Genomic DNA, 15,783 nt, shown 5'->3' on the forward strand with positions numbered 1-15,783 from the left:
AGATTCAGTTTGATATGATAGAATAAGAGTATTTTGGAACTTTACATGCTACTTTAGCTAGAGTTAAAGTATTAAAAAATGTTAGCAAATGTTAAAATATTTCAATTCAGTTTAAAAAACATGGCAAGTTATGTTGTGTAATAAGAGGAAATTTTAGTACCATATGCACATATTGACTATAATGTTGTAGAATTCTTACCTTATTCAAATGAAAAATACAAAGGTTGTCTTTATAAGGAGAAACAGAGATCTTGTTGATCATGGTGAGGGGAATCCTGTACTTTAATGCTAGAGACTTGTTGTCCAGCACAAGTAAGGCTTGTGTGCTCAAGACTAGAAGTTTGCCCACCATCTGTGGATACAGTAGGAAAATTTGAGATTACAGAGTTAGAAGTTTGCCTACCATCTGTGGATACAGTAGGAAAATTGGAGATTACAGAGTTAGAAGTTTGCCTACCATCTGTGGATACAGTAGGGGAATACAGAGTTAGAAGTTTGCCTACCATCTGTTGATACAGTAGGGGAATACAGAGTTAGAAGTTTGCCTACCATCTGTTGATACAGTAGGAAAATTTGAGATTACAGAGTTAGAAGTTTGCCTACCATCTGTTGATACAGTAGGGGAATACAGAGTTAGAAGTTTGCCTACCATCTGTTGATACAGTAGGAAAATTTGAGATTACAGAGTTAGAAGTTTGCCTACCATCTGTTGATACAGTACTGGGTTATAGATTTTTTTTTTGGGCGGCATATTTAGGTGAAGATATTTAACCATTACTTTCCCCTATTTAGGCCAGATATCTATTAAAGCTGGGTAGACTCTGAGGCCACCTAAAGACTAGAGAAATGTTTAAAATCTAAACAAAAGATATAAAATGATTCCCAAAGGTTAGGATTTTTTTATCCATTGGCAAAAAGGCTATTTATATTACACAAGCAGTATTTATATAACTTTTATTGTTGAAAAAAATCCTTACAATAGATGATAATCGTTATCACAGTTGCCATAATCTCAGGTATGATCTACTTGCCCTACCCTAAGTATGATCTACTTGCCCTACCCTAAGTATGATCTAATTGCCCTACCCTAGTATGATCTACTTGTCCTACACTAACTATGATCTACTTGTCCTACCCTAACATGATCTACTTGCCCTACCCTAAGTATGATCTACTTGCCCTACCCTAAGTATGATCTACTTGCCCTACCCTAAGTATGATCTACTTGTCCTACCCCAAGTATGATCTACTTGTCCTACCCTAAGTATGATCTACTTGCCCTACCCTAAGTATGATCTACTTGCCCTACCCTAAGTATGATCTACTTGCCCTACCCTAAGTATGATCTACTTGTCCTACCCTAACATGATCTACTTGTCCTACCCTTAGTATGATCTACTTGTCCTACCCTTAGTATGATCTACTTGCCCTACCCTAAGTATGATCTACTTGTCCTACCCTAAGTATGATCTACTTGTCCTACCCTAAGTATGATCTACTTGCCCTACCCTAAGTATGATCTACTTGCCCTACCCTAAGTATGATCTACTTGCCCTACCCTAAGTATGATCTACTTGCCCTACCCCAAGTATGATCTACTTGTCCTACCCTAAGTATGATCTACTTGCCCTACCCTAAGTATGATCTACTTGCCCTACCCTAAGTATGATCTACTTGCCCTACCTTAAGTATGATCTACTTGTCCTACCCTAACATGATCTACTTGTCCTACCCCAAGTATGATCTACTTGCCCTACCCCAAGTATAATCTACTTGCCCTACCCCAAGTATGATCTACTTGCCCTACCCCAAGTATGATCTACTTGCCCTACCCCAAGTATGATCTACTTGCCCTACCCCAAGTATGATCTACTTGCCCTACCCCAAGTATGATCTACTTGCCCTACCCTAAGTATGATCTACTTGCCCAACCCTAAGTATGATCTACTTGCCCTACCTTAAGTATGATCTTCTTGCCCTACCTTAAGTATGATCTACTTGCCCTACCCAAAGTATGATCTACTTGTCCTACCCGAAGTATGATCTACTTGTCCTACCCCAAGTATGATCTACTTGCCCTACCCCAAGTATGATCTACTTGCCCCACCCTAAGTATGATCTACTTGCCCTACCCTAAGTATGATCTACTTGCCCTACCCTAAGTATGACCTACTTGTCCTACCCTAAGTATGATCTACTTGTCCTACCCTAAGTATGATCTACTTGCAGTTTACCTTGCCATCAGCTCTGTTAACCTTGCTAATCTGTTCTGCGAAAATGATGGAGGCATCATGGGTGGATTTGTAGAGTTTCTGCCACTTGACATTTGACTTGAGGTCCACATAATCTCCTTGGAATGGCTGAGACACACTGCGGAAAGAGTCAGCATTATAAATAACACACATAGATAGGATACTTTAGGAATTAAACTCTAGCTAATGCAAAAACAATTTAAATCAACTGTAAGTAATGTTCACAGTTCAAAGGACTGATGTCATTAAGATAGAATGATGTGAGGTCACAAAACTAGTTAAATTAAAATGATAGCTGCAGTGAGGATTATGCAAGTAATAATAAAACAGGTAGTGTTAGTATCCGCATAAGTTAAAAACAATTACATGTACAATGGAACCTGAATTGTCTTCAATTTGTGTGGATACTAATACTATCTATTTTATCACTAAACTAGCTCATAACTGTCTAAAAGGTGATTAAAATGGTGACAAATCTTCATTAAAATTGTATACCTATATTAAGCTATTTAAAGTCTTTTCCAAAAGTAATGATAAATTAGCTGGAATACCTTGATGGATAGAGTTCTTTTTTGCCCTTGAACAAATTGCTTGCAATCATTTTTTCTTTCAACTTCTCTTTCATTGTTGGATCCAATCGCCTTCTGTATTTAGCACACTAGTGAAAAAAACATTTGTTGAGTGCCAGTAACAGTGCCATTTAAATTATTAAAATGAGTGAAGTGATGATAATATATTTTGTATTAAACCAAGCTGTGAATGATTATGAGATGTGATGTCTAGTGCCTGTGACTCACCCTCCAGCGATGAAATATTTTACGCAGCTCATCAGAAGTGGATTTAAACCTGTTGGGTGGTGTTGGCCAGTCTTCACTGACTGGACTCATAGAGGGCAGGTTCTCTTTCAGCTTTAGTAAATACTGTTTTTTCTGATGAGAAGAAGATTTCAGAGATTTTTAATTACATTATAATAAAATATATCAAAGAGAACTTTGATCTAGCTTGATCAAGGCAGAATAATATTATGTGTAGGCTATAATGTGATGTTAAGGTTTATTAATGATTGTTGAAGGGAAGGTGCACTTTCAATGTAATGATTAACAAATTTAAAACATCTTTAGCTTTTAATTTTATGAGCCAACGATGGGTGATCCCAAAAATCGTAAACTATTTTGGTTGTCATGCAAAACCTCAACAATCTTAGTCTACCATATTTTTTGAGTCAATTTTCAAAACCCTAAAGATATATAAATGTCAATTTACAACCACCATTTTAAACAAATGTATTGCTTGTATTGTTTTGAAAACTTATTTCAATTTGGTGTTTACTTAGGTTTGTAGTAGACTGAAGCTGCATTATTCTACATTTATAAATCAAGGTTTTGAATTTTGAACAACTCAAATATCGTGATACAGGTAATATAAACTAGAATAAGTATGTAGTACATGTATGTAATAAAAAACCATTCAAAAGGTCTGAAAATGGTAATAATAGTTTTTTAAACTACATTTAAGAATAATTTACATGTTTTTTAATTACAGAAATGGTTCTCAGTTATAAAACAATCAAGAGTTGAAAATTAGTATCTAAATTCTAATGTAAACAAGTTTGTAACTTACTAAGGCAGTGATCATAAACTGTGACACTTTAGGCCCTGCTATCCTCCTGAACTTTGGCCTGTACTGCTGTCTGACCTTCCACCCGCGGAAGTATTTATGGATGACCTGATTGGCCCACAGAACTTTCCTCTCATGTTTCATGGCAGCAAGAAGCTTACGAGCCTGAAATTTAAAGCAACGTTTTTTTAAAAACATATCCTAAAGTTTAAACTTCCAACCGTCTCTGAAACAAAGATGTATCCACTTCCTGTGTAAATGTTTGCATTTTAGGTGGGCTCATGAAAGAAAAATTAAGAAAGATTATCTAGTATGAACATGCATTCATTACTTTAAGAAAAACTTTGGACTTCATACCACCTTGTTGTGCATGTTACCTTTTTAAAATGTTCAAAAAATTATAATTTTATTACTTAGCACTTATTGAAAGATAATGATTACCACATTTTAAACCCTTTTGAACTTTTTAAACCCTTTTGAACTTTTTAAACCCTTTTGAACTTTTTAAACCCTTTTGAACTATTTACAAAATGAAGGTTTTATCACTAAAAAATTTTAATAAACATTTAGCACATGTTTATAGATTGATTATTTACAATTTCCTTTTAGAATTTTTAAACGCTTTTTAAATACATTTTCCTATTGAGAGTTGAAAATTATTATAAGCTTCTGTTATGTTTAACCAACAGTTTATGATTAACAATATAGATCTGATTCAAGATTGAATATTTACAAGGATAAAATACAAACATAAGAAGCATTATAACCATTATGGACCCATGAGTGTTTTTCCAACTACCAGTTTTGTCATTATGTTTTAGGATATGCAAAACAATTATTTAGTTACTTATAATCTTTGGTAATGACATTTTTTTTTATATCTACAAATAGTAAACAAATGATAAATAATTATAACATGCACACTGTAAAAAATTAATTTTACAATGAATTATGTACTTTAAATTTTCAAAAATTGTAACAAAATAATGTAAGGAAATAAAAAAACACATAATATATTGCATTAGCAAAATTAACATTCTAATCTAAATCACTACAATAAAATGAAATTTCATTTAAATAAGATGCAATAAAATTCAGACACAAAAAAATGTGTATTTCTAGTAAACAATGCAAGCAAAATTGAAGTAATAATGAAAATGAATGAAACAAAAAATGATTTTATAAATGGTCAATTACTTCTTATCTGCTTTAGTTAATAATAATACTTTTATTTACTGCCCTATTGGTAATTCCTGAAACATTTTTAAAAGCGTTCTTGTCCTTTCCATCATTAAGAAAAATGTGAATGATCATTCTTTCCTAACAATAAAATACATTAAATTCCTGAAACACTTGAAAACAAGTTCATGCCATTTCCAATAACAACAATGCGTATGACCATTCTTTGCTAACAATAAAATAAACTTAAAATATGCACAGTAAAAAACAAAAACATAGCTAACATAATTCTCCTACAATTAATAAAAAAAAATGCGCTTTCTATATCTTCATAGCTGAATAAAATGAAAAGAAATGTAGCTGTTAGTATATTCTAGTCTACTGAGGGAGGGGGGGGGGGGGGGTGTCAAAGAACCGTAGATCCTATTAGCCAACTGTTGGTTTAAATTCTTTATACTTGGGTATAAATAAGGATTATACTTTATATAAAGGTATACAATCCATCATCCAAGTTAAAACTACTCTGTTAATATATGGTGGTTGTTTTAGATTTTCCTTTTAATTTTTATATAGTGGGAACATCAATCATTTCATCCACCATAGTAAAATACAGCCCTAATACATTTTGTCCAGGCAATAGGTGCATATACAGTCATGCTACAGAGATGCATTCACAGGAACTGAGATGATGACACGTATAGCAAGCAGAATCTTGTGAGGCCTTCAGGTTAATTTGTGAGGGTTAGAGGTTACATTCGTGCATTAGTCTGGTGCGGTAGGGGTGGGATTAGTCGAGGAGGATATAGGACACTGAGTTGAAGAAATGGTGCAAACCTTCCAGCCGAGGTAGGTTTTGCGTATGATGGTCGCACATATGTTGATATATTTCTCGTGCTTCAGCTGAGCAAGCAAACAACGCGCCTGCAGCGATGGGGGTGGAAAAAAATGTAATACAATGGCAGAATTAATTTCAGTTAGATACAAAGTGAAGGCTGATAAATTTTCACATGCAAACTATTTACACATTATTATACATTTTTAACTTAGTTTTTAATGTGCAATTACATGTTATCACATTGATTGACATATATAATTATACAAATGTTTCAATTTTTAAGTCTAAATAAAAGTACTAGCATTAAAAACAGTTAAAATGAATGAAAAAGTAGATTTCCAAATTTCATCCAATATCTTTAATAAACACATACATCTGATCTTTTATTTTTAAAATTGAAAATTTTTAACTAATAATCTATTTTGTTTATGATATAAACTTTATATAATGATAATAATACTGTACAATAATAAAATAAAAAATTATATGAATGATGAACATGTTAGTAGTATCATATGAATAATAATAAGTAATGAGACATATAATGGGGAGGGAACACCATGCTTTTCCCCCCGCAGAAATGTTAGTAAAGGATGGTAAGGTTAACCAGGTACTGAATACAAACTTGTCTGCTAACATGGCTGATATAAGGTATTCAATATTTCTTGCAGTCTACCATGGGGAAAATGTGGTCAATATTGTTACTGGGGTGTACAGATTGTTAAAATAACCATCTTAAAAACTCCACCCTGACACAAACATTTTTATTCAATATAATTATTCTCTTGTTAAAAATATACAGCCAGGCTATATTATAAAAACCCATTAATATGGTAGATATATTTGCACCATAATTTTTCTTGAATTATTTATGTCTGACAAAACATGAAAGTATGTTTATATAAAATTGAAAACATACAAAATCACCTGCTGTTAAAATCACCCGCTGTTAAACAAGTAAATGTGGGCTATGAAAAATAGGTGTTGTAGCCTACAAATATTTGTATCCCTGGTTAGCCTATCCCAACATAAAAACAAAAAACTTAATTTAAAAGAAGTAGTCTAATAACAAATGTTATTTACAGACATAACATATTGATAGACAATGTTTCATGCAGTGAACTTAAGTTCACTTCAGAGCTTCATGTATTCAAAGCATCATTAATTTATTCCAGCAGTACAATAGAACATTTTTTTCCTGAGACTTCTATTTATATTTTAGCTTAAAACATCTATGTTGTTCAGTGTTGTAGCTTTTTATAATTTTAAAATTGATGTAATTTTAAATGATGATTAAAACTAAAGCTGTTTAAGCTAGGTAGAGCCTAATTTATGGAAAAATTCTGCTTGTTTCCTACCACTTCACATCCAAATGTTTGAAGTAATAATAAAAAGTGAAATGATAGTAACTATACAATTCTTTGTGCACTATATTTAAAATCTAGAATGCTTTTAAATGCTGCATAATAAATAATAATGTTGACCAATTGTTTGAAAAGGTAAATAATGAAATATTCAGGGAATGAAAAATCAAAAATAAAAACTACAGTAAATTTGATAAATGTATTAAAATATTATTCTATTAACTTTTGTTACTTTAAAATAAAATATTTTAAAACAGTTAATTTTATTGCTTAAAATATGTGCATCAATTAGAACTTTGAGGGTTAGTGTAAACACACAACAGCACAGAAAGACACAAATTATTTGCTGAAATTTCAGGATGAAGAAGAAAAAAAGGAAATTGCAGTGTTCTGGATTTTAAAAATTATTCAACTGTTACAAGCAAGAGAAATAGGCTTCTTAAAATACTGGCAAGTAAAATGTTTTCTTAAAAATTAGAAATTTTAAAGTATTCTGAAATACAACAATAAATAAGTCCCCAACCTCCAGTTTATAATTATTCAGTTAACAATACATAAACAGCCAGTAATTAATTAAATATTAGAAAATAGATAAGCAGAAAATATCAAAAGCTGATTATAATTGAGAGCGATGCAGGGATAGAGATACACAGTAAGCCTGCACACCTTATAGCCACGATAGATTTTGCATATATACGTAGCTGCCTCTTCCCTCCGCTTGGCTAATTTCAGTTCTCGTAAAATGACGCGGGCCTAAAATAACAATTGGCAAGATGTGTTTGAGTGAGTTATAAAATAGCTATGTAAGCAAGGCGGTATGCTAGTGATGTATAGAAAGTTCAAAGTTGAGTAATCTCAGAAATGCTTGTCTGAAATATACTTAAACAAATATAAAGACTATGTTCCATTACATAATGTATAAAATGATAAATATGTGATGCTATTTTTTTAAATATGTGAATAGTCTGCAGTGTGTTTTTTCATACATGTATTGAAGAAAATAGTTAAGAAAGAAATGTTTAATAGCTGTGGATATAATTACACTGGAGAGAAGAAGGCAAATATAAGACATCTAGGTGGGAAAAAAAAGTAATTATCATCACTCTTCATGCTTAGCAAAGTACTAAAGTCTTAGAACAAATTTCATGCAATGATTTTTTTTTCTTGCGGAAGGCTGAAATGCAGAAATATTTCCAAAACAGTACGTCATTAAACAGGTGTAAATCTAGGTAACGGCAAGAGTAACACTAGAACCATCAAATGTAGCAAAACATAACTACACTTTGAAATATTCCAAATACAATCAACAAAACTACAATATCAAAATTTTTTTAAAAAACGTGAAATATTTAAAAATCACAATTACTGGAAGCTTAGAACTACATAAACCTGTTTCTAATAATATTTTAATTTTTTTTTTGTAAATAGTAAATTTGATAAAGATTTCAACTGTTGATTAAAATACAAGACTTTTATAAATAACTCTGGAAAGTTTGAAACAATGCTGTTTAAACTTTAAATATAGATCTATTTAATGCAAGTGAAGGTATTTTGAGTATAAATATATACAAAAAGCAAGGTTGATAATAGAACAAGTATTGTAACATAGTGGAACATTACCTTCCATCCTCTTGTGTAGCATTGAATGATCAGGGTTGATTTCTTGATTTGTTTGTATCTCTTATGAGCCTGGACAATAAAAACAATGACAACTTCTTTAGATCTTTTTCATTTTAAATACAAACTTATGACATATTTAATATAAATGGTGCAAAAAAATAAATATCAAGGGATATTAACTACAAGAATAAATTCGATATAAAAAACAGAAAGTAAAGGTTATTTTTATGAAACTCCCTTCCAGGAACAATACAAGTTGCATTTCTATTAATCAATCTGTTAGGTCAGAACTTTTTTATAATCTAAATTACTTTTATATTGCTATTTTAGTAAACTTTTAGTATGTTTTAGAAAGTTGCAGAACACTTAATTCTAGCACAACTTTATGTTGCAGCTACATCATAAACAAGTCCCAAAAACAACTTACCCAGTATCCCCTAAATGTTGCAGCAACATTTAAAACAAATCTCAAAGCCACTTACCCAGTATCACCTAAATGTTGCAGCAACATTTAAAACAAATCTCAAAGCCACTTACCCAGTATCCCCTAAATGTTGCAGCAACATTTAAAACAAATCTCAAAGCCACTTACCCAGTATCACCTAAATGTTGCAGCAACATTTAAAACAAATCTCAAAGCCACTTACCCAGTATCCCTAAATGTTGCAGCAACATTTAAAACAAATCTCAAAGCCACTTACCCAGTACCCCCTAAATGTTGCAACATTTAAAACAAATCTCAAAGCCACTTACCCAGTACCCCCTAAATGTTGCAGCAACATTTAAACAAATCTCAAAGCCACTTACCCAGTATCCCCTAAATGTTGCAGCAACATTTAAAACAAATCTCAAAGCCACTTACCCAGTATCCCCTAAATGTTGCAGCAACATTTAAAACAAATCTCAAAGCCACTTACCCAGTATCCCTAAATGTTGCACCAACATTTTAAACAAATCTCAAAGCCACTTACCCAGTATCCCTAAATGTTGCAACATTTAAAACAAATCTCAAAGCCACTTACCCAGTATCCCTAAATGTTGCAGCAACATTTAAAACAAATCTCAAAGCCACTTACCCAGTACCCCCTAAATGTTGCAGCAACATTTAAAACAAATCTCAAAGCCACTTACCCAGTATCCCTAAATGTTGCAGCAACATTTAAAACAAATCTCAAAGCCACTTACCCAGTATCCCTAAATGTTGCAACATTTAAAACAAATCTCAAAGACACTTACCCAGTATCCCCTAAATGTTGCAGCAACATTTAAAACAAATCTCAAAGCCACTTACCCAGTAGCCCCTAAATGTTGCAACAACATTTAAAACAAATCTCAAAGCCACTTACCCAGTATCCCCTAAATGTTGCAGAAATAATAATCTGGCTAGCTTTCATCCTCTGATACAATTTCTGGTGTTTATACTTGAGCCATGTTGCTCTGATCAGTGTAGCTAAGTGATGCATGCGCTCACGTCTTCTCTCCTCCATGTCAAAAAGCTGTATGAGAACATTTGTGTTAGCTTGAAAAATGTTTAATTACATTATAAGTAAGATTTACATACCACACTGTTGATTTCTCTATAACAAACTATGGTTTAGGGATTAAAAAATCATTAGTAAAGATATATAAGAGACAAGCATACAGCGGGCCTACCTATATTTAAATATTCTTAAAATACAAATAATATTCTGAATTTTATTAAAACATGAGCAGGACACTAAAATAATGTTTCTAGATTTTATAATGCCTGTATTGCTGTTATCATCAAGGTTAGGATTAGGCTCGGGACTATGGTGAAGTATTTGTGTAGATTAATGTTACGATGGTTATCAATTGCACGTTCAGGAGTTGGGTTGTTGTTAGATTAGAACTAACGTTATGATCATGGTTAATAAGTGGAAATACTAGCTAGGGTAATGGCATGGTTGGTTGCTAAAGAACACAAGATTTCTAAACTTAATGTCCCTTAGCTCAATCTGACTGAAGTTAAAAAAAATACAGAAGACTGGATACAGAACTGATAACCCACAGCATCCACTTATTTGCAGAGGTTACAGAAACAAACTCTACTTCACCCGCGCTATTCCCCCTTCAAGAACCAAATGGTAACTTAAGTTTTTCTCACTCTAACTCTAGCTATAAAATAGCATCAAGTCAGAAGCATTCATGTTTGAAAAAACTAAAATTTAAATTCTGTATAATCAACTAAGTACAAAAGACAGTTACCAGTCTGGGATTTCTGATGAATATCTTTGTCTTGCCAAAAGCGTATTCTTCTGTGGCGATGTTCTGGGCCTGGAGAATTTTCTCCACCCCGTCCCTGGGGTCACCAGTCCAGTGTGGCCAGGTCTCTGAGGCCAGCATTTTGTAGCGAAACAGGAAGAGAGGGTAGGCTTGACGAAAGGCGTAACCAGCTCTCCTCACTCGAACATTTTCCATCAGCCTGGTGAAAAGAAATTATGGTGATTAAGACACAGGTACAACATACAGCAATGATTATCATTGTATGACTTTATAGTAGTTTATAACTTAGTAGTAGTGAATATTTAAAGAGTTAGTTATATTATATTAGTGAAAAAATTTTTTATATTGGCAAATGGTTGTTGTGCCAATCTAGCATAAAGGTGTTATAAAACCTGTTATCTTTTAACTAGCTAATAGGAACAGACAAATAATGCTTATTTGAATTAGAAATTAATTCAGATTTGTCCCATTAAAAATGTACTGACCCTAAATATCTAACTTGATGTTTGACAATTTCTCTGCTTAATGTATTGGCCTGTTTGAAGTCATTTGGCTGGAGAGAAGAAAGTTAAAATTTGATTTGGATATGCTTAACATGTATTTTGCTGTTAGAAATATCAAAATAGTAAAAAATTAATAAAAATACAATCCAAAATCATTCCAATTCAATTAAATATAGTACAGAAATTTTCAAAATTTCAAATTTACTTCATTTTCTGCAGCAGTATAATTTACTATTCCATTGAAACGGAAAAGTTTTTTATTTATAGTACAACACTGTTTAGTTGAGTTTGTTCCTTACCTTGATACACCGGATGTAGTTTGGATTCTTTGAGCTAAGATTTTTCATCAACTCTGTTACTGAAGTCTAGACAGGTAAAAAAATCTCTTAGGACATTTTACAATAATTTCTTTAAATGTAATTGTATTTGTTTGTTGCAAGCATCTTGAGAAGTTCAAGTTTTAGCAAAATGTATAAAAAAAGTTAAAAAGATAATTTGATTAAATATTCTTACTTTAAACTGTGATCCTGCAGTTATTGGCCTTTTCAAGGAGTTTTCTGTGGGTTTACCTGAAAAATAATTTTTCTTCTGTAACTAAATGAAATCTAAAATAAAAAGTAACAATATTATATCCCAAATAATGCCAACACAACAATACAAAACCTAAATAGTGTTTGGATGTTTGACTTATAAAACAAAAATGGCTACCTTCTGGGAAAAGATCCTGCAGCATTGGGTGTGAACATTGAAACATGGCTTGTGATAAGTCACGAAACAAAAGATCATTGTTTTTGTCAATAAAACCTGAGATTTTGTACAAAACCTGGAGGGAAAGTTCAAACAAATACAAGTCAGAATTAGGTGAACCACTTCAATTCAAATAAATACAAGTTCAGGACAAAAATTAACATATAAAGTTTTAATAAGGAGTACAGCAGAGTGACGGTCTATGGGGCAAGTGAAGTAGAGTTCACTTGTTTCTGTGACCTCGGCATATGAAGAGATAGTGTGGTCAGCACTATGCCCAGCCGCCTTTACTCTCCCTAACGTGAGTTAGGTACCCATCAGAGTTGGGTGGACTCAGGGACGGTCTACTGACTTGAACCCGGATTCGAACTTGAGACCCCATAGACTGTCAGGTTTGAAAGGGAAACTTTACAGCAGAGTGAAGTTTAAACAAAGTGTTCTTTCCAGACATGACACTCATTAGGTGAGAAGGGTTTATCTGTTTCTCTGGGAGCCTGTTATATTTTCCCAAAAGACACTAGCCTAAAAGACAAGTTTGCCCAAAAACAGCCTTCGGATATATGACTTTTGTAATTGTAACATTGGGACAAATATCCATTCAGGAAAATGACCATCGGGCAAATGTCTGATTGGACTTTGAGCATTTTTTCATAGACAAGCTTCTGCATATAAAACTGATTGTGGGGTCAGCTCTAAGCCAAGCTGATTTTAATTTCCCCAACCTGTGTCTGGTTCTTACCAGAACTGCTCAATTCCAGGACAAAATATTCAACATTTTCCAAAATCCAACTTTGGGTTTTTATTTAGTAGATGCATGTATTGTACAAGTATTTTCTATTTATTACATATGCCCAAATCATAAACAAGTATACTCTTTAAAATGGTCATGAAAATAGTGATATTGATATAAATAACATCAGAATAACTAACTAATTATAATTAATACAGAAGCTTACGTTTCCAGCATAATGGCGCAATCTGAAAGCATCATGGGGCAAGGATTTATCAGACTGGTTTTTCTTGCACTTCCTGCTCTCATAGTGGGGGTGGTTGGCACACCTGTTGTCCAGTTTGTCCAAGAAAGTTTGGTCTGAAGTGTTTCCTGGTCGAAGGCACTCTTCATCCAGTAAGGCTAAAATTCCAAGGTTTTGCTGAAAATAAAAAAAAAGAATGTATCATTTTCTTAACTGGAAGCATGGTAGGATCATTGTTTATCAAAGTGTTACAACATTTCGAAATCGCCTTAAGATTTGACTTAATTGATGATTTTAACAATATATACCCATAGTATACAAGTCAACAAAAAAAAACTTTGACTGCTAGATACTCACTTTTTCAATCAATTCACAGATAACAGAGTTGTTGAAGTAATCCACATGGATCCACTCTATGCCCTAAGTATTAAACAAAGATATTTAAATAATATGACATTATTTTTAGTAAAAAGTCATGCAAAGTGTACAAGACTATATTAAAAAAAATATTTTTATTAAAAAATAAGAAGATGAAAGATAAAATTAATTTTTATGAGAACTTTAGAGCATATGGATATGTTTCATTGTATTATGACAAGACTTACCTCTTTCACATACTCATCTTGCTCTTCTTTAAGGGTGAGTTCAATAAAAATTTGCTGAAGCTTTTCATTGCAGTAGTTAATGATAAACTGCTCAAAACTATTGTTCTGTATAAACAATAAAAATAGATGTTTTAGTAACTTACATACTTGCAATCATTTTCTTTAAAATATCAAACTTCTCCAAACAATTGTAAAGATGTATGGGTTGTTTCAACAACCATATGTTTAACAGAGTTTTCATTAATAAGAATAAATGCAATAAATGTAGATTAGTTTTTCTCAGTTTAAATGAACTATTGAGAATAAATCAATTAGTTACCAAATTTCCATTTTTTTCTTAAACTGAATATTTCTAAATAAGTACCTCAAAAACTTCAAATCCATAAATGTCCAAGACACCCATCACCTTTGTCCTGGTCTGCAAGTCATCTCTTACCTAAGAAAGAAAAAGGCAGAAAGTAAAAATGCAATTTGTATGTATAACACACATTTTATGATCATTTTTCTAATTAGCAATTTATATCATGGTATGATAATCTGTAAGAATTTTGTGAACTAACTGCAAAACTGCTGTTTCCACACACAGTTTGAATCTACTACATGCATATATATATATATATATATATATATATATATATATATATATATATATATATATATATATATGATGAGATGTATTTTGTTCACTTACTTTTATACTGCTGTTTATTCTCTTAATTAGCCATGTGAAGAGCCGGCTGTATATGGCTTTACACAAAGCATCTCTGGCATACATTGCCTACAGAAAAAAATGTATACAGTACAGAATTGTATTTTTAAAAAAAAATAAGAATTTGAAAAACTACACCACTGCTTTCATTCATAACATTAGTTCTGAGTAAACAACAACCCATAATTTCCAAACCAATAATATCTCATAACTACCACCAACTTTGTCAAATTGATTGTCAAACCTATAATATCCCTTATTTCTCCATAATATCCCATAGCTTTGCCAAACCATAATATCCCATAGTTTCCCCAACCTATATCCATTAGTTTTCCCAACCCATAATATCCCATAGTTTGTAGAAACATGAAGTGTTCTCCAGAAGTAGGGCACTGATGTCACTATCTAATTAAGTTACAAAACTAATTGACATTTAGGATGGTCATCTAGATCTCCCTCCTGGCCAATTAAGATTGCTCTATCTAAATGAAGACACTGTTATTGGATGAGTGACACCAATTAAAAAGAAGCACCTGCTACTACAGCCCTTATAGTATGAATGTCACTAAATCAAGTCTTGAATAAAATAGAGGTAAAGAAATGTGTTCAGACCCTAGTCTTAGATAAAACTATACAATGTCAGGAAGTTGACCTGTTAATAAAAAGGTATCCCTTATGTTGTAATAAAGAAAAAGAATTTAAAAAAAAGGTTACTCACTCCTGCTAAACTCAGGTCGAATTTGACCACGTCAACCTAACTAAAATGTATACCCTATGACCTAATAAGGCAAATGTTTAAAAAATGCAACCTCACACCAGCTAAGCACAGGTCAGTTTTTACAATGTCAACCTTACTGAAATGTATACCCCATGACATAAGATAAATATTTCTTGACCGTGTCAACCTTACTAAAATGTATACCCCATGGCATAAGGTAAATATTTCTTGACCGTGTCAACCTTACTGAAATGTATACCCCATGACATAAGGTAAATATTAATAAAAAGTTAACCCATTTCAGCTTAATTCTTTACCCTGTCAACCTTACTAAAGATATCTCCCTATCATGTAATATGGTAAATGTTTAAAAACGGTAACTCCATCTAAACTCTTGGCTGTTAACCTTGATAAAA

The 15,783-nt window shown here is 32.4% G+C and overlaps 1 protein-coding gene across 1 annotated transcript in view; it reads right to left on the reverse strand.

Moving 5' to 3' along the window:
• Window positions 1-15,783, reverse strand: part of LOC131951122 (unconventional myosin-Ib) — a 63,889-nt gene that overhangs the window by 3,470 nt on the left and 44,636 nt on the right. The window contains exons 13-31 of the mRNA XM_059313413.1: window positions 14,632-14,718; window positions 14,305-14,376; window positions 13,941-14,045; window positions 13,693-13,755; window positions 13,318-13,512; window positions 12,323-12,437; window positions 12,128-12,183; window positions 11,914-11,979; window positions 11,597-11,664; window positions 11,094-11,310; window positions 10,214-10,363; window positions 8,868-8,936; window positions 7,914-8,000; window positions 5,883-5,969; window positions 3,873-4,034; window positions 3,050-3,181; window positions 2,804-2,910; window positions 2,235-2,370; window positions 200-352 (exon numbers count right to left, since the gene is read on the reverse strand). Of these exons, the coding sequence (XP_059169396.1) occupies window positions 200-352; window positions 2,235-2,370; window positions 2,804-2,910; window positions 3,050-3,181; window positions 3,873-4,034; window positions 5,883-5,969; window positions 7,914-8,000; window positions 8,868-8,936; window positions 10,214-10,363; window positions 11,094-11,310; window positions 11,597-11,664; window positions 11,914-11,979; window positions 12,128-12,183; window positions 12,323-12,437; window positions 13,318-13,512; window positions 13,693-13,755; window positions 13,941-14,045; window positions 14,305-14,376; window positions 14,632-14,718 (2,127 nt within the window). The remainder of the gene's footprint in view (window positions 1-199; window positions 353-2,234; window positions 2,371-2,803; window positions 2,911-3,049; window positions 3,182-3,872; window positions 4,035-5,882; window positions 5,970-7,913; window positions 8,001-8,867; window positions 8,937-10,213; window positions 10,364-11,093; window positions 11,311-11,596; window positions 11,665-11,913; window positions 11,980-12,127; window positions 12,184-12,322; window positions 12,438-13,317; window positions 13,513-13,692; window positions 13,756-13,940; window positions 14,046-14,304; window positions 14,377-14,631; window positions 14,719-15,783) is intronic.

The sequence above is a fragment of the Physella acuta genome, unplaced genomic scaffold (assembly GCF_028476545.2).
Source record: "Physella acuta isolate Inbredline_101_S28 unplaced genomic scaffold, ASM2847654v3 ptg000800l, whole genome shotgun sequence".
NCBI classification, from domain to species: Eukaryota; Metazoa; Mollusca; class Gastropoda; family Physidae; genus Physella; species Physella acuta.